This window comes from Xenopus laevis, chromosome 8S (genome assembly GCF_017654675.1).
Source record: "Xenopus laevis strain J_2021 chromosome 8S, Xenopus_laevis_v10.1, whole genome shotgun sequence".
NCBI classification, from domain to species: domain Eukaryota; kingdom Metazoa; phylum Chordata; class Amphibia; order Anura; family Pipidae; genus Xenopus; species Xenopus laevis.
In genome coordinates, this window is record NC_054386.1 from 55,585,366 (window position 1) to 55,604,618 (window position 19,253).

The 19,253-nt window shown below is 38.8% G+C and overlaps 1 protein-coding gene across 3 annotated transcripts in view; it reads left to right on the forward strand.

Annotated features, from left to right (window-relative positions):
* Window positions 1-19,253, forward strand: part of LOC108700078 (wiskott-Aldrich syndrome protein family member 3) — a 79,694-nt gene that overhangs the window by 27,649 nt on the left and 32,792 nt on the right. For 2 of the 3 annotated variants that reach the window (XM_041575113.1, XM_018232947.2), the window contains exons 4-9: window positions 1,400-1,553; window positions 3,211-3,328; window positions 5,080-5,255; window positions 5,977-6,231; window positions 7,552-7,934; window positions 9,778-9,925. In XM_041575113.1, the coding sequence (XP_041431047.1) occupies window positions 1,400-1,553; window positions 3,211-3,328; window positions 5,080-5,255; window positions 5,977-6,231; window positions 7,552-7,934; window positions 9,778-9,925 (1,234 nt within the window). The remainder of the gene's footprint in view (window positions 1-1,399; window positions 1,554-3,210; window positions 3,329-5,079; window positions 5,256-5,976; window positions 6,232-7,551; window positions 7,935-9,777; window positions 9,926-19,253) is intronic. The other variant, XM_041575114.1, reaches the window with a different exon arrangement.

The window sequence follows — 19,253 nt, forward strand, 5'->3', positions numbered from 1 at the left end:
CTTCTATGCTCCCAAAGGAAGGCAAGCTCCAGTAACTTTAATAACAGCACAGAACTGCATCAGTAAGACCTTACCTTTGAATATTTTGTGCATTTTTGGGTAGATATATGAGCTGGAAAGAGTGCAAAGATGGGCAACAGACTTGTAAGGAGTTGAAGAAACCAGGTGACAAGGAAAGTTGGGTTTGTTTTACCTAGAGAAGAAGCACTTGAGAAGGACAAGTGAAATCTTTACAAGACGTTTTCAGACAAATACAGGTCCTTGAACCAAGGAAAAGAGGCCACCCTTTTATAATGGAGGAAACAAATATTCAACTAAACAACACAAATTATGAAGGTGACGAGGCTGTGGAAGGCTTTGCCAGAAGCCAGGCAAAATATCCAGGGCTATAGTAATATTCTGGGCTACAGTTATATTTGTGCTTGTACGAGAAACTATAAATATGTGTGTGTTTATATTTGCACATTTGTATATATACAAATGGGTCAGTGTTGCTGGGGGGTAACTAACAGTGGTGAGTATTCCTGTCCCATGTTCGCTTCTGTCCAGGAAACTCTGTGGGACATATTTATTATTGTATAAAACGCAATTCTCCATAAATACTGTGTACAAAGCTGTGTAAAATAAATGGCGACGGTGGGCCTTTTTTATGCCTTCAGAACTCCAGATTTTACATTGTTATTTTACATTGCTTTGGGCGGAAGTCACATAAGAAAAAACACCAAAAACTGTATCAGTAAGATATTTGAATATTTAGTGCAGTCACATAAGAAAAACGCATAAATATTTTACACCGTTTTTTAGACAGTGAAGTGTGGGGGTGTATTATCCCGGCATTTTAAAAAAACATAATAAATATGCCCCTCTGTATATATTTTTTTGTTTTCCCAGTGTTTGAGTGGGCTTCCCTCCATAGTCCATTGATTTCTGATGCAATAACCCTATTGTGCTCTGTTTATGCCATCAGTAAGGAAATGCAACAATAAATTCCAAACAGAACAACAGCTGAACGGAATAGCACTGCATTATATATCTATTTTAATGGACAATTATAATATAGCAGGTGTTTAATTATAATGTAGCATATGTTATAGCTACAATAAGTAGTTCAGTGGCATCTCAGTAGTAAATAAATATTCTCATTATGGGGAAGTTCAGGAATATTCCTGGTTGTCCTCAAAATGGAATGACCATTTTTATTCCTTTCCATACCTGTCCATCAAATGTTCTCAAGTCCTTCTGTTTATCTGATCTACCATTCACTTGCTGGAACCACTATTGTGTGGTTTAAGGGATTAAGTGGAAACCTTGCAGTGCGCTGAATTTCAAAAGTCGGGGAGCAGTTTTGAAGACCTGTGTGTGTTTACACCAAATGATATGACTATGCTTGTGATTATAGTATCCTTGCAAGATATAAACATGAGGAAGGCATTTAAAAGCTCCACGGTGCAGAATCAGCAGGTGGTATCCCGGAACTCTATTCCCAATCCGGTCATGGAAATGTACCAGCGCTGCGACAAACCTCCTCCACTCAATATCCTCACCCCCTACAGGTAATAACCTACTTTTAATAAGAGAACTGTCTGATATACTGTAAGGTCAGGAAAGTGACCAGTATGGTGGCATTGTACCTCTACTAGGTGAATTAATCAATCCTAAAGTGCCAAATATCAATGTATATTGCTAAAGTAGTAACAGATACATTAAGGGGCAGATTTACTAAGGCTTAAATGGTAAATTCAATTTTTTTAGGGTCAAAACTCAAAATTTCAAATTTAAAACCACCAACTAAAATTTGAATGTGAGATTTATAACAGTCAGACCATCCAAAAATTTCAAATTCGAATATTGACCACCTAAAACCTGCCGAGTTCATGTAGACGTCAATGGCAGGTCCCTTGAACTATTTGAAGATGTTAATAGTAGTGAGGAGCGAAACATTTTGTTTTGCCACGAAAATTATGAACATAGAATGGGAGAAAAAAAAGGTTGCGTGTCAAAAACAATTTGATGCACAATATTCAAGTTTTTTTCCACAGAGTTTGAATTCAATTCGAATTTTTGGGTCGGGACTATTGGATCGAATTTTCAACGTGCACATTTTTTTATAAATAATATACCATTTGAATAGTGAATAAAAGCGCATTTATCTGAGTTTAAAAAAATTCACATTATTCTAAAATGTACTTTTGATACATAACCTCCTAAGAGTGAGCTTTGGTATTCTTTGTACTAGATGGCCAATGTATTAAACAATGATCTTTTTGCCTAGTTGATTTACATGGGATTATTGTAGGCATAATGGACAATGAGAACTTTGCATAAATAATATTTTAGATGTTTCTATGCAGATTAGTTAATTAGTGATGTTTTCTTTCAATTCAGAAGTGCTCAATGACTGCATTAGTAATAGTCACAGACTTCTTGTCGCTGCAGTAAGCTGCCTTTCTGTTAACTGCTGCAAGTTATAACATTGGCTGAAATGACTGAAGCTTAAGAAACGCGTTGGACAATTAATAGCGCAATCTCACAGGATCTGGCAGTAGTGGTAGATATGCTGTAGAGGTGATTTACAGTACATTACCCTGGGATGCAAATGCTATATTTGGGCAAAAAAAAACAGTGTTTCCCTGCATTTCCTGTTCTCCTTCCAAACACTTTTTTCACTTTGAATAAAAATATTGCAATATAAGAAATGTATCAACTAAATGAATCAATGTAGAACACTTTACAGTGACCGGACTCCCGCCCAGAGCTGCTTTAGAAGGTGAAAAATGACACTTTACACTTCAATATTAGAAAAACGGTCACACATAGAAAATATAAAATAATTGAAAAAAAGTAATTATTTCTGGTGATCTATCTAAAAACAATTCGTTGTTTGAAGGTGAACAACCCTTTTAAGTAAATGGGAGCTGTGGGAGGTGATGCTGGCCTTTTACAGTCCACTGAAATACACCAGGCTGAAAAGTGATCAGTGTTGACATTAGTCTGAACAAGAATAAGATATGTGAAAACTTCATATCTGTCAACTTACTTTTGTTGCAGGAATGTACTGTATATAGGACAGCAAATACGTTTTCCCAGATGCCTTTAGTGGAAGTACAATATAATTACACTGTATATCATGATTTAATCTGATGACTCACTTAAATGTATTTATTGAGATTAAAATATGATAAAGTAAAAAATGTTTTGCTCCCATTTCAGAGATGATAAGAAAGATGGGCTTCGATTCTACACTGATCCATCTTACTTCTTTAATTTATGGAAGGAAAAGATGTTGCAAGCTACTGAAGATAAGAGGAAGGAAAAGAGAAGGCAGAAAGTAAGCTTTATTTAATTTTCAGTGTTGACTGAGATTGAGCATCACCAGTTTGGTTGGTAGTGAGGGAATTCCAGGTGCATCAATGGGATTTAAAGTAAATGGTAATAGAAAAAGGTAAAATGCAACAGAATGGAAGAGGATGGAGAAAACCAACAGAATGGATCTGACGTGCAAGAAAATGGAGAAAGATGCTGGAGGGGGAAAAAAGGAGGGAGGCTTAGGAGCAAATATTGAGTGTAAAATAGAGGAGAGCAATAAAGAGGAGGAGCAAGAGGAACCAAGAAACTGGGGAAAGAGTGTGTGTGTGTGTGTGTGCGCGCGCATGTGTGTGTAAACTAAAGAATGTGTATTATAATAAATATTCTGCTTGAGGGACAATTGTATTATGCAGAGCAGCTCCAGTTAACAACTATCTTTTCTGTACAAAGTGGAAGTTCTGAAGCTCCCTAAGAGCGATCACTGACTCACCTACTCACCCAGTTGTGAGTCAACAGTGCAAAACAAGAATAACTGTAATCATTTTACATTTTATACAAAATAGTACACATTTTCAATGTCGTAATTTCTTCTTTAAAGACTGTCTTCCATGGCAGATACAAATAGTGAAATGTTGTGAGATATACCCTGACCGTAAATCATTGTAACCATTGGCAACGCATTGGAAAGGCTTCTTACAAAATCACATGGTTTTATATTGGCAGCACACACCTTCAGGTATTGGAATGGAAAGGGACATCTATCCACCCACATACTCCTGGAATCCTGACATGCTCTGCAGTATCTTGACATGACTGCAATAAAAAAAAAGGAATTGTACTGCAGAATGCCTTTCTGTATTTCTGCTGCTATTTATCCAATTGCTTACCATCCAGTGTGTTCAAGTGACCCAATAATGTATCCTGATAGGGCCAAGAACATTTTAAATGCTAGTAAAATTGCCTTGGACATATAGCACTGATGGTAATGTGAAGGCCCCTGGCATGGGATTCTTTGCCAAATATCTCAGAACTCAGCTTGCAGTAATTGGAGTTTGAATGTGCACTGATGTTTCTGTGCTGTCACCCTGGAATTGCATGCTATAAAGCCGGAGCTAATTAACCCCTCCTCCTGTCTGGGAAGAGCTTATCACAGAACAGTTTTTCAATTTCAGTAATGCCTAAGCTCAATTGGTTATGTAAGATATTTAAAGGACAATCTATATATAGATATACTGTAGACATTTCCTTTCTCGCAGCAGACCAATACATGCCACCTGCAGACTGGTTACGGGGGGTTATTAGAACTAGAGCAAAACTTTTGTGTATGTTAGGTATTTTAGAAACACGATTCTCCCTGTAGACCTGTTTTCTATCTTTGTACATGTCCATATTCCTGTTGCAATTCTGCCCCTCTCCTGCCATGCTCACAGCAGAGCTGATGTGTTCAGTGCAAAACGGCAACATTTGGCACAAGGCCTAAGGATGGAGGCAAATGAGCTGCAACATTATGGTGGGAAGCCCGAAGCTTACATTTTTCAACATTATAAAATCTAAATCTTCATCTATTATCTTCGTCTATCATCCTTCTATCTATCATCCTTGCCACCATTTTGCTTCTTGAATAATCCAGCTTTTCAGTCTTTACTTTTCTACTGATTTTTAAGAGCCGCTTAGTCCTTCTTATAAGTAACTGCTCATTGTAGGGATTTCTAATAAATAATAATTATTTTTATACACCATTTCCCCTATAACACTACAATTATATATTCCCAGGAGCAAAGGTTGGTTGAGGATCCCACTCGAGAGGTGAAGAAAGTGCGCAAAGCCCGGAACCGGAGGCTAGAGTGGAACATGATGGCCTATGATAAGGAGCTCAGGCCAGATAACAGGTTCTCACCATCCCCATATCATGTGGCTTCATCCGAGGGATCACTGTCCCCAGATAATAGGCAGGTTCCACATATGATGTGTCAGAATGTAGATATTTGCAGGATTGGGAAGCAGGCCAGACTAATGAAGATATTTCAGTCCTATATAAACTGGATTATATCTATTCATGGAGGCGTGGTTGGTTGGATTTTACTGATTATAAATATAAAAAAATAATAATGTTAACAGTGCTCATTATATACTGAAGTTGTGTAATATGAGGATTGCAGAACTACCTGTACAGGTATATGACCTGTTATTTGGAAACCTGTTATTTATAAAGCTCTAAATTACAAGAAAGACATCTCCAATAGATTCCATGATTACCCTTTTCTCTGTAATAATAAGACAGTACCTTGTACTTGATCCCAACTAAGATATAATTAATCCTATTTGGAGATGAAACAATTCCATTAGGTTTATTTAATGCTTAAATCTTTTTTTAGTAGACTTAAAGCATGGAGGTCTAAATTACAGAAAAAGCCCTTATCCAGAAAACCCCAGCATTCTGGATAACAGGTCCCATACCTGTATTTAATTTTCCAAGATCTGTGGTTAAAAATGGCACATATGTATTGAAAGGAATCACTTCATTGGAATAACTTCATTGGACTGCTTCCCCTGTGAATTAAATTTAGCAAATACATTTCCCCATCCATTCTGTGTGGGATGACAGGACATCATGCAATTCGGGCTTTTATGATAAACCTTCTTGTAATTTGATTATCTCATTCCCTGCAGGTCGTATGCTTCAGATTTGGATCACTCTTACCCTGCCAGCCCCAATCACCCAGGGCAGCAGATCATGGCTCCTGCCCCTCATCTGACTTCAGAGAACAAGGATATCATCCTGATGGCTACTCAAGAGCATGGCTACCGTTCCTCTGCACCAGGTAGCCGACAGAACAGTCTGAACAGAGCACAGCAAGCTCATGCACCACAGCAGCCTGAGGCCATACTGAACGGGCCACGTCAACAAGCGATGAAGGACTATGGGTAAGAAATATTTCTTCTCGTATAAAAATAAGAAAAGTGCAAAGAATGGTATACCTATAGTTTTAAACAGCATAGTTTAAAAAGGGTTGTCAATTGTTATAATAATTTGGTAAGTACATACATAATGAAAGAGAAGGGTTTTTATTTACAATATCTATACCATTTTAAATTTTACTTCAGTTCATATTTTTATAGACTGCCATCTCCCTGCATGGCTTCATTGTCATGCAAAATATGTTTCCTGACTAATTCACTGCGCTCACGCCGATTCTCCTGTGCTTTAGCTTTTTCTACAGAATTTTAAATGCATAAGACCACCCATCATTAATGGGATGGGTGTGAAGTTGCTACAGGCCTGCCTCTTTGGTCCAACACATAGGCAGGTTCCACACAAAATATCTACAATTATACCGGTAACAGTAACTTCAGTGTAACCCCAGCATTCTTAAAGAAACTGGGGCTCATTTATCAACACTGGGCAAATTTTCCCATGGGCAGTTACCCATAGCAATCAATAAGTAAATAGCTTTTTAAAGCCAGCTGCAAGTAGAACAATGAATGTAGCAATTTGATTGGTTGCCGTGGGGTACTGCCCATGGGCAAATTTGCCCAGTGTTGATAAATGACCCCCAGTATAAACTGTACACATTCACCCTGATTGGCATTCTGTATGCATTTGCTATAATGGAAAGTTTCAGCACCTGGGATAGCTCACAATGTAACTGTGACTCAGCAGTACATATAAATATGTATACAGTATATATAGCTGACAAACTGAGGGGACTGTGACTACTACTGACATTGCCAATTATTACATTTAATGCATAAATATATATATATTAGGGATGCACCGAATCCATTATTTTCGATTTGGCCGAACCCCCGAATCCTTTGCAAAAGATTTGCCAAATACCGAACCGAATCTGAATCCTAATTTGCATATGCAAATTAGGGGTGAGAAGGGGAAACATTTTTTACTTCCTTGTTTTGTGACAAAAAGTCACGTGATTTCCCTCCCCGTCCCTAATTTGCATATGCAATCAGCCAGCAGAAGGATTCGGCTGAATCCGAATCCTGCCGATAAAGGCCGAATCCCGAATCCTGGATTCGGTGCATCCCTAATATACATATACATAAAAACCAGCAATAAACATATCAATCATGACCAAATTCAACCAGAAGCCATTGTAAATACAATACCACTAAAAATGTTATGATGTTTATCCTATATTTTGTTAATAAAAATGTACCTGGTAGTGTGTATGGAGAAAGCATGTATTTAGTGAAGGATTTGTTATTTTTCTGTTTTTATCTTTATAGTGGTCAGCAGATGCCAATGGCAGAATATTTTGTGCCTCCCGCTCCACCACCGCCACCTCCTGTGATTCCCTCTGCACAAACTGCCTTTGATAGCCCTATTTCTGCTCCTACACCAGTGGCCCCCAATGTAGCTGCTCTCTCATCATACATACCTACACCTCCTCCTGCACCTCCCTGTCCATATTCTGGCTCTCCTCTTCAAGCTGGGCCTGTAGGGCCCCCAGTTGCCCCCCCTCCCCCACCACCAGGCCAACTGACTATTACACCTTCCCCTGCTCATGCAGCCTCTCCTTCAACTCTCACTGTGGAACCAAGGAAATCTCAGATTCCAGCCATGCCAATGAGTGATGCCAGGAGTGACTTACTGGCAGCCATTCGAAGAGGTAAGTGGATTAGCATTTGTATTATGTATCTGTGCCTGATTGTTAGGTTCATGGCATACAGGACAAGTCCTACCAATTAGTTAATTTTAATGGAAATAGCCTATCCAATGTGACTGTTAATGATGACGATGGGGGTTTGGGTACTGTCTGTTTCCTTGGATGCTGAACATGCCTGAGAACTACACCTGAAAAAGTAGATTAAAGGGGTGGTTCACCTTTAAGGTAACTTTTAGTATGTTATAGAATGACCAATTCTAAGCAACTTTTCAATTGGTCTTCATTATATATGTTTTATAGTTTTATAGTTATTTGTATTTTTTTTCTGACTCTTTGTAGCTTTCAAATGGGTGTCGCTGACCCCTTCTAAAAAAACAAATGCTCTTAAGACTACAAATGTATTGTTATTGCTAACTTTTATTTATCATCTTTCTATTCAGACCCATTCATATTCCAGTCTCTTATTCAAATCAATGCATGGTTGCTAGGGTAATTTGGACCCTATCTACCAGATTGATTAAAATGCTAATTGAAGAGCTGCTGAATAAAAAGCTAAACAACTCAAAAACCATAAATAATAACAAATGAAAACAAATTGCAATTTAGCTTGGAATATCACTCTCTACAAATGTATCTCAAAGATGAACAACCCCTTTAACATCTACATGGAGGCTGTTGGCCACATGTAGAGGAGAATGCAGGCAGCAATGTGACTTCATAAGTGTCCTAAAGCCAGGAAGTTTGGACAGTGGTACCACCAAAAACCCTATGCATAAAGGAGAACTAAACCCTAACAATGAATGTGGCTAAAAATGCCATATTTTATACAGTATACTGAACTTATTTCACAAGCCTAAAGTTTCAGCTTCTCAGTAGCAGTAATGATCCAGGACTTCAAAGTTGTCACGGGTCACCATCTTTGAAAGTGTCTGCGACACTCACATGCTCATTAGGGCTGAGCAGCTGTTGAAAAACTAAGCTTTGGGGCCGTCTCAAATTATCAAGCAGAGAATTAGGTCTGTCTGACCTCAGGGCTGATTATTAAATTCTGATGCTAGTTGCACTGGTTTCTGTGTTTGCATTTAGTAATGATCTGTAATTACTAATTAGCCTTATATTGTGACATTTATATTCTATGTGTAATGTATATTGTCAGTGGGCCCCTAAGCTCAGTAAGTGACAAAAGCACAGAGCATGTGCAGTGAATCAACAGAAAAGAAGATGAGGAAATACAGAGGCACGGATATTTTCCTGGCTAAATGGCTGTGGATCCCTTGGGCTGGTACAGATGCCCAAAACATAATGTACAACATTTCTAGCCTATTTCTTTAGTTAAGCTTTACTTCTCCTTTAATGTAACAGTGATTTGTCATGTGCTGATGTGTATTTATGTTATGAATATTTATTCATAACATGTGCCTTAAAATATGGGAGGGTGCCTGCTCAAGGATACAAAGCATTGTGTAAGAGCTGCAAAGGCAGGCTCTGGCTCATTGCAGCTTGCAGAACAATTGCCTTAACTCTGTACATGGCACTAAGTCTCTGCAGGGATTTTATTATATTGCACATGCACAATAAGAATCCATTTTTCTTGCAGTACTGCATAGTTTTGTTAAATGATGTAGTATATATATTAACCTGTGTCTTCTACTACCATAATCCCATGATCTTAAATGTCCAGTGGCTGAACTACTGCAGGATGCGACTGCACTTGGGCCCCACGGGGGGGGGGGGGGGTAGTTATGTTACTGTAAATGCCTTTGCCAGTAATTAGCAGGGCATTGCAGTCCAACAATGACATGACTCAGTTTTGATTTAATTTTCCCTCTAATTTCATCATTTCAAGGATTCCAACTGCGGAAAGTCCAAGAACAACGAGAGCAGGAGGCAAAGAAAGAACCGGTCGGCAATGATGTGGCGACCATACTGTCTCGAAGGATTGCCGTGGAGTACAGCGAGTCAGACGACGACTCCGAACTTGAAGAAAATGAATGGTCTGATTAGAGTTAATTTTGCCTTTTTGTGCTCCCCTCTAACCCCAGCTGTTAATGCTGATTCTGTCTCCAGGGCCACTTTGGGATAGTTCAGCTTTTTCACCGCTGTGTGTATGAATATATACATTAATCTGCACATGCTCAGAAAACCGAAACTGCAGCTTAGCATTTTTATTTTTGTGCCATTACATTATATTGTACAATGTTCCAGGGTAGGAGAACAGGAGGGGACAAGCTTTATGTGCCAAAATAACTCCTGGATCAGTGGGAGCATAGCTACACACACAAAGGCACAGCAACTAGAAGTTCTTTTTCAGTGGGTTTGCAGGTTGCACAGAAACAAGGACACCTTCTTAACTTTACTTTCATCTTGTCCTGTGCGTGCAGACGTTTAAGTATATCTATATAGAGAGAGAGAGATATAAAGAGAATGACCAAAATATTATTATATATATTAATATGTATAAATATCTGAGGTTTACCAGTCAGCAGTATAATGTATAATGGTCATTAAGTAATAAATACAGGGAATATATACATGAAGTATATAGAAAAATATTTATCTCTTAATATTATGTGATTACAATTATCCTTAAGGCTCCACTGCACTGCTATATAGCGACTCTACATTCCTGCTTTGGATCAGTCTTACTCTGTCAGGGACCTTTATATGCCTGCATCAGGAGTATCTGTAGCATGTGTTACTGCTGTAAAATACATACATGCTTTTGTCCATGCTGCCTAATCAACCTATTCGTGGCATTTGATCTGTACAAACTGCTGATACACACTGTTGCCATTTGCATGGTGCCTCAGCATAGATGAAATCCAGAAAAACTGCCACTGCCTGTACCTCAATTCCCTTTAAAGGGGTGTTTCAGCTTTATGTTAACTTTTTGTATGTTATAGAATGCCTAATTCTAATTGACCTTCATTTTTTATAGTTTTAATTATTTAACTTCTTCTGACTCTTTCCAGTTTTCAAATGGAGGCCACTGACCCCTGAATCAAAAGCTAAATAAATTTAAAAAAACCCCACAAATAATGAAAAATGAAAACCAATTGCAAATTATCTCGAAATCTCACTCTCAACAACAGACTAAAACTTCTTAACTCAAAGGTGATCAACCCCCTTTAAATTCAATTGTCCGTACCATCAGCCTGGACGATTAATGCTGTGTATGGTCATTTGCACAGTATCTGTCCAACTGGCTGGTGGGACAACTGGTCAGACAAGTTGAAGAGTCTGACAGTGTATGGCCATCTTGATAGTAAGACACGGTTAAAATCTAGGCTTACTTTGTTGCCATGAAAAAATATTTCTAAGAGTTAAAATCTGTACACAAAGCATTCCTTTGTTTTATGATTACCCCTTGAGCACAGACTATTGAAGTTAAATTTTTTTTAATGCAAATTGGGGTCTGGATTTGGTCTGATATTTGCCCGAATATGGAATCAGAACATCCCTTATATATCAGATTGTGTGTGCCAACTTCTCATTGACCCTTATTATGCCAAACTAATATGCAGCCTTGGTATCAGTTACAAAGCCTTAAAAGCTCACTGCCAATTAATTTAAGCAAAATAAGGATTTCTAGCTGCCAGTAAGCACAAATATGCCATCTTCCTCTTTGGAGAGAGAATTGCCTGGCCCCTCCACTTGATACAGTTGAGTTTATCACTTCATCTGTCTCCTTGGAAACTCTGCTCCTGCTGTAACATCAAAGCTTTCCTCCACTTTCTCCTTTGCATTCACTTGCCAAATCACAGCTGAGCTTTAAATAGCAAGAGTGCTCCGACAGTTATTTTTATTTTATGCTTCTTCCCCCACTCCCCACCCCATTAAATTACTTTTCTATTTTTTCGGCACTTGAATATGCTTTTTGTTTAAGAAAAACAAGGAAACGGGATGATATTGTTCTTTTAACTCATGACTCTTTTAGATTTATGGCATCTAATCCCTTGGTTTGCTGAGAGGGTTTGAAGCCAATGTCACTGCATTCCACAGAATTTTCTCATTGTACTGCATAACTCCCCATCATCAGTATCACAAATTTAATTATACATGCAAGAAAATGCACCAGTGAGAATCCAGCTTACATGCACTGCCTGACTTTATGTCATCATAGGGCAACAGGGCCATATTTCTGTTTTGTGTGCTAGGTCTCCACCTCAACCCTTATCACTCCATAGCAGCTCTCCTATTAACTTTAGTGATTGAGTGAACAATAACAGGAGCTTAATCTGAGGAATGTCATGTTTTGTTGGCAGGAGTAGTTGGTAGTTTGTGGATGTAAACTAGCAGTGTTTAAAGGAACAGTAACACCAAAAAAATTAAAATGTTTTACAGTAATGAATATATAATGTCCTGCTGCTCGGCACTGGTACACTAGTTTGCTTCAGAAATTCTAATATAGAGTTTATATAATTAAGCTGCTGTGTACCCATGGAGGCAGCCATTCAAAACTGAATAAGGAGAAAAGGCACAGGATACACAGCAGATAACAGATAAGTGCTCAGCGCTATACAATGGGCTTCATCAGAACTTATCTGTTATCTAATGTGTATCCTGGGTTGAATGGCTGCCCCCATGGCTGTTTATATATATAACTATAGTTTAGTTTCTGAAGCAAACACACTAGTTTTACTAGTGCAGGACAACAGAATTTATAGCAATTCCTTTAAAACACTTTCATTTTTAATGTTACAGCTCCTTTAAAGTTGTGGAGGACCAAGCACTGAGAGTTTAGGATTGGGAAGGAAGGCCTTTGAAGGGACAGGTAGGGTTTCATCCTCCTTTAATACGTGACAATTAAAGGGGATGTAAACCTAAATATAAAGTATTGCATAATGAATACAAATGTGACTCTATGCCTTGATGCAATATACATTTATTAGAAGGCTTTTAAAGTTACTGCTGAATGCAGTATATCATGTTCTGTGCACTGTTGGTCCTAACAACAAGAACCATAGTAACAATGTTGCAGCAGGCTACTCTCCTCTAGCCAATGCCTTGCACAATTTCAAATCACATCACTGCAACTTGTAGTGCCGCAGTTAAGTGAGACTTTAGCTTATCAGAGCAAAGTCATATGGCTGAGGGCACTTGGGGAAGTAAGAAAATGGTTAGCCTCACGTCAAATTTCTAAATTAATCTGTTTGCTCTTATTAAAAAAGGGTTTCAGTACAGGATTAGGATAGTATCCCTTTAATTACAAAATATGCAATATGGGAACTGTAGTCTTAGCTAGAAAGGAGCTGACTGCTGCAACATCAGGGAATAGCCAGAGCCAGATTTTGCTTATTAACAATTTATTTATATATTATTGTGTATGATGAAAGTTGCCTAGCCGTACATTTGAGGTCATTATGCAAAATCTTATATTTATGTTTTATGTTACTTTAATAAGCACAAAGATCCTCTATCCTTTGTAATGTGTTTGTAAAATAAAGAGGGAACTAAGAAATCATAGTTCAGCTTTAAAAGAGACATTCTTAAAAAAAAATTGCTGACTGCTTGATGCATTGGTGAATAGCACTTAAAGCTCATAGGACAACCTAAAGCAAAAACCTGACATTTTCCTGTTAAAATCTAATATTCCACAAATACATGATTCTAAGTGAAATAATTGTGTGATCCAGGAAATTCTGGATAAAGGATAAAAACTTTTAGTTCCTGTATATGATAGTTTCTTGGGCAATATCTATTATTCCTGCCAGTGTGTATACAGGCAGTCACAGGTTACATACGAGATAGGGTCTTTAGGTTTGTTAAGTTGAATTTGTACGTAATTTGAAACATACATTTACTTATTAAATGCAACTTAGTATTTATAATATTTTTACATTTCTGTGCATATTTATTTATACCTTTCTGTGCTCTGCAGAAGACAGTTAATTATATGGAAATATTAAGATATTATATTGTTTCAGTTTTGATGTGGCCAATGAAACTTGTGATGTTTTGGGGGTGTGAATCTCATTAACTGGGGGTGTGAATCTCATTAACTGGGAAAGGGTTTGCAGTGCAAAACAAGAAGAGTTTACTGTAGTGTAAATCCTGAAAATGTGTCATATTTACAGTGACCTAAAAAAAGCAATGACGGCCTTCATGATACGGCTGACGTTTGTGTAAAGAAGCTGAACTTGGCAGTCTTTCTGCCTTGACAGCACGGACTGAGCTTAATGTGATTTCTGCTCCATTTACTTTAGCTAATTAGTGCATTATGTCTCAGTGCTTCTCAGTGGATACAGGCCTTTGTGCCTTGCCCACAAACACGCCACACATACCAGACCTAAGAGCAGATTCAAATATTACTGTATATATCATTGGGAAATAGGATCTATTATGTTGAATGATTGGGACTTACAGTATTCTGGAAAAGGGGTCTCTTGTTTTTTCTATGCTGTAGACTAGCAATGTCTGTAGTGGATAAAGGGGTTGAAAGGCTTCATCTTTTTAAAATCACCATCAGCGAAAGGGTTAATATATTGAGCCCCCGAATTTTCAATTCTTTGGAGGCACTCAGTTGGTAAACAATGGGATCTTGGTACATAAGTATATATGTTACTGCCTGTATTTCTATTTCCCACACCTGTAAAGTGTAAGTAACTGCTTTGTTCTTGCTATAGTGAATGTGTATGTGAATGCGCACACTAGACCTGGAGATGTACGGTTTCAATATACAATTTCTTGCTGTATTCTTGGACCACAATGAAATGCTGCTCACCGTTAACATTATTTATAAATGATGATAGCAAACTTGTTTGGAAAACACAGAGCTACTAATGCATGTGTTCATTAAAGGAAAATAAAGATTTTGAGAAAGATGGTGTCTTTTGTAACTGGGAACAAGAGTGGCTTACGGGAATTGGATGAAATCTATTTAACAGATAACTGGCATAAAGAGCAGATATTTTTTCAAAGCATTTTGGCAACACCAAAGAGGTGTCTGTACTACTGGTATTCACTCTGCAGTTAGAGGATAGGCTTGTGTATGCCCGAAATCTGCCAGTTAAGGATCACGGCACCAGGCATAGCCAGAGTCATGGAATAATAAAAGTCTTCCTTTGTACTACACAAGCTTTTTTAAGTACAAACATAATTACAGACAGGGCCACCATCAGAATATGTTGGCCAGGGGTTTAATAAAAAAAAAAAAAAAGCATTGGTGTTCAGAGGAACTTACCTTAGGCTCCTTTTGAGGCTTCGGGTCTTTTTGCGGTTTCTGGGCTTCTACTTCGGGTCTATTCATGGCTTCGGGTCTTTGGCACTTCGGGTCTTTTTGCAGCTTCGGCTATGCTTGCGGCTTCGGGTCTTCGGTGGTTCAGCGATGGGCCCAGCTAATTCTAAAAGTGCAGCACAGCAGAGCCCCCCGTTAAGGTCCGGGTCCAGAACAAATTTACCCCCTATGCCCCCTGATGGCAGCCCTGATTACAGAGCCAACAGGATACACCACCAGTGAGAATCTCTATAGTTAGCCTTACACTGGATAGATACAGCACTTTTTTATTATTACAGAGAAAAGGGAAATCATTTAAAAAAAAATTGAATTTGGATAAAATAGAATCTATGGGAGACAGCATTTACGTAATTCAGAGCTTTCTGGACAACAGATCCCATACCTGTATTTCACTTTAAAGGTCTATCTAGTACTGCAGGATTGGAAGGAATCTAAGTTTCACTCTAAATTCACTTTATAAACTATGAGTTTAATTTCACTATTAAAGGAGAATTATCATGAAAATATAATACAGGTATGGGATCCGTTACCCAGAAACCTAGCATTACAGGAAGGCCATATCCCATAGATTCCATTTTAACAAATGTCAAAGCATTGCCTTTTTCTCTGTTATAATAAAATGGAACCTGGTACTTGATTCCATCTTAAATATAATTAATCCTTATTGGAGGCAAAACAATCCTATTGGATTATGGAGATCCAAATTAAGGAACAACCCCTTATCCGGAAAACCGGAAATTATTCCTCAGTGATCCACCAGTAGCTTTTAGTAAGTTAGACTCTTCCACAGACCAATGGAGTAGCCATCTCCACCTCAGTAACATAAAAGGACAAGAAAGTCTGGAGAGTCTTTGCAAGTGTGTAGTTTTATTATCGCACTACATGTTTCGGACCCATCTGGCCCTTCCTCTGGTGCAAACATGCACCAGAGGAAGGGCCAGATGGGTCCGAAACATGTAGTGCGATAATAAAACTACACACTTGCAAAGACTCTCCAGACTTTCTTGTCCTTTTATGTTATCCGGAAAACCCCAGATCCAGAACATTTTGGATAACAGGTCCCATACCTGTACAATGTATAAGTTTCATCACATGGAGTGTTGCATGATGTTAGAAGAAGCTGTTGATATATCCAAATTTTAAATCTGATAAAGTACTTTACATGACAGAGAAGAATGTCTCTGTCATGTATTAGATGGAAAACGATTGAGAGGTTAATGTGATGCTATTCAGCTTTGACGCTGTCCATAAACATAGCACCTTACGCTTTTGTCTTGGAACAAGTAAACAAGTAAAAGTATTTTTGCTTTTTATAGAGCCCAGGTGAGTATTGAGTGCAATAGCAATATATTTTTAGAGGCTACTGGAATTGAAAGCACCGGGACCAGATGCTACACTCCCACTAATACTTAGTCACCTTAATCCAGGCCACTATTTTTAAACATCAAGGACTTGCTAAAGTACAAAGCAACTGGGGAATTGCAGATGTGCCACCATTGTCCTAAAATAGGAACTCAATATCTGGTTTACAGGATAGTAGGAGATCACCTTATACACAATACAGTATCAGTACATGTGTGGCATCTATTATCCAGAGTGTTCTAAGCACTAAGTTTGCCCAGGAGCAGCAACCCATAGTAACCAATAAAATGTTAGTTTTTAAACAGGTGACCAGTAAATTCTATCTACTGGGCAAAACTTAAGTGCCTTTTATTTATAACCCAATGTAAATCTACTAAGAAAACATCTAAACATTAAATAAACCCAATAGGATTGTTTTGACTCCAATGAGGATTAATTATATTTTTGCTGAAAATTTTTTTTGATAAAAATGGAGTCTATTAATAATAGTATTTCACTAACTTTCTTTATTAAAGTGTCCTAAATCTACAGAACACACAAGGATAAAATGTTGAAAATTGTTTAAAAAAAAAGAACCTTGTTTGTGACTGTATGATGCCTTTAGTAGTTATAAAAAAAAAAAACACTTCTCTGGTTGGTGTATCAATTAACAAAGTAGATTACTTCTTCCACTCAATTCATTCACCACTTGATTAACAACAGTATCTTAGCCATACACCATGTGACAAATAAATATAAAGTGCTTGTGCTTGTTTTTATACAACCAATAAAATATTGATTGTTGCTACACCGGCTCTGTGTGTTTTTCCCAACTGAATATTCTGGTGTTAAAACGTGAGACAATTGATTTATAAAATTCTTAATATTGTATCAATTCATTAGTTAATCACAGTTGATCCAATTAAATTATAAAGTGCCTGTGCTGCATTAATTAAACACCTTTTAATTAATGTTTGTTGTAGCAATTAATGTAATAAATTAAAAAGTGACCAGTACTGAGAATTCGTCAGTTAAAAATTAAATTGGTGGGGGAGGGGCGGGCCGCATGTAGAGGAGGAAAGACGTGCTGAACAGAGCTCCGTACCGGAACCCACTATCAGCCCATGATAAGTGCATCCTGAGGGCTGGGTACCTTACCTATGAATCCCCCTACCGCTCCGCTGACTGCAAAGTTGGAATGGGCAGAAACCGCACTCAAACGCCAAAACCGAGGCGCACGCAAGCAGAGGCAAAAATTCAAGATGGCGGCCGCAGGCGCTCTGTAGACGCAGCACAGCAACAGCAGCAGCAAAGTGAGCAGCACACTCTAGATATAGGCGCTCAAGCTGCGCACAAATTGGAGCGCTTTGCCCGTTAGCCTAGTGATAGGGGCAGCAGGGCCGCAGTTAATCCCCCTGTTCTGGAGGTGGCCGACGAAATCATGCAGGAGCCCCAAGTTTCACTGGAGATGGGGGAGGGGACAAGCACGCAACAGGCAGCCTCACTAGAGCCTGGAGACATAGCAAATAGCTCTGCCTCTACCCTGCTGGAGAGCAACACCCTGGCTGAGATAGTATCCCTGCTGCACAGCAACCATGCCACCACTATTGGTAAAATGGATGAACTTCGCTCTGACTTTACTATACTTCGGCATGACATACAAAACAATAGAGAACGCACCGGAGAGGTTGAGAGATGTGTGGGTGAACTTGAGGATACAGTTAACCCTTTCCAGGAGCGGATACAGTCCATGGAAATAAGACTGGCCAATACGGAGGCTAAAGCAGATGACCTTGAAAACAGGCTACGACGCAACAATATTCGATCTCTTGGTCTACCAGAGAGAGCAGAGGGAGGTCGTCCTGAGGTTTTTCTAGAACAGTGGCTCCAGAGAACCTTCCCATCGATCTCACCTACATTTGTTATTGAACGCGCCCATAGGGTGCCTGGCAGACCTCCTCCACCGGGAGCCCTGCCATGATCCATGATTGCACGGCTCCTCAACTACAGAGACAAAAACAGGAAATTGTTTATACATACCGTAATTTCTGTTTCCTGGTCACTCTCCATGGCAGCATTCACAGAATGGGTTAACATCCCAGCGGACAGGACCTCCCTCAATAATAAAAGGCTGCACCTCCCATAATCCATTAGTCTAGGTATAAAGCAGTCCCCCAAATCGGGGTGGGAAACTACCCGGTGAATGCTGCCATGGAGAGTGACCAGGAAACAGAAATTACGGTATGTATAAACAATTTCCTGTTTTCCCATAGTCACCCATGGCCAGCATTCACCGAATGGGAATTCCCCAAGCTAAATAATGAGGGAGGGAACGATTTGCATAACAGAAAATTTTTAATCAACAGAATGAAATACAGACTGCAATATTTTTCTCCCAAACATAGCTTCTTGGGAGGACAAAACATCCAACTTATGTTTCACAAACGTATTGATTGAAGACCATCTTGCTGATCTGCAGATGCTCTCCGGCGACACCCCGGCCTCTGTCGCCCAGGAACTTGCTAATGCCCTGGTAGAGTGTGCCTTCAACCCTCTGGGAACCTTCCTGCCTGCAATATTGTAGGTTTTTGCGATAGCTGCAACAATCCAAGAACTAATTGTAATTGTTCTTTTAGCTGGAGCTTGACCTTTCCTTGAACCATTTGGGATTATGAACAATCTTTCTGATTTTCTCAACGCCTTTGTTCTTTCCAGATAAATCTTTATGGCTCTCACTAGATCCA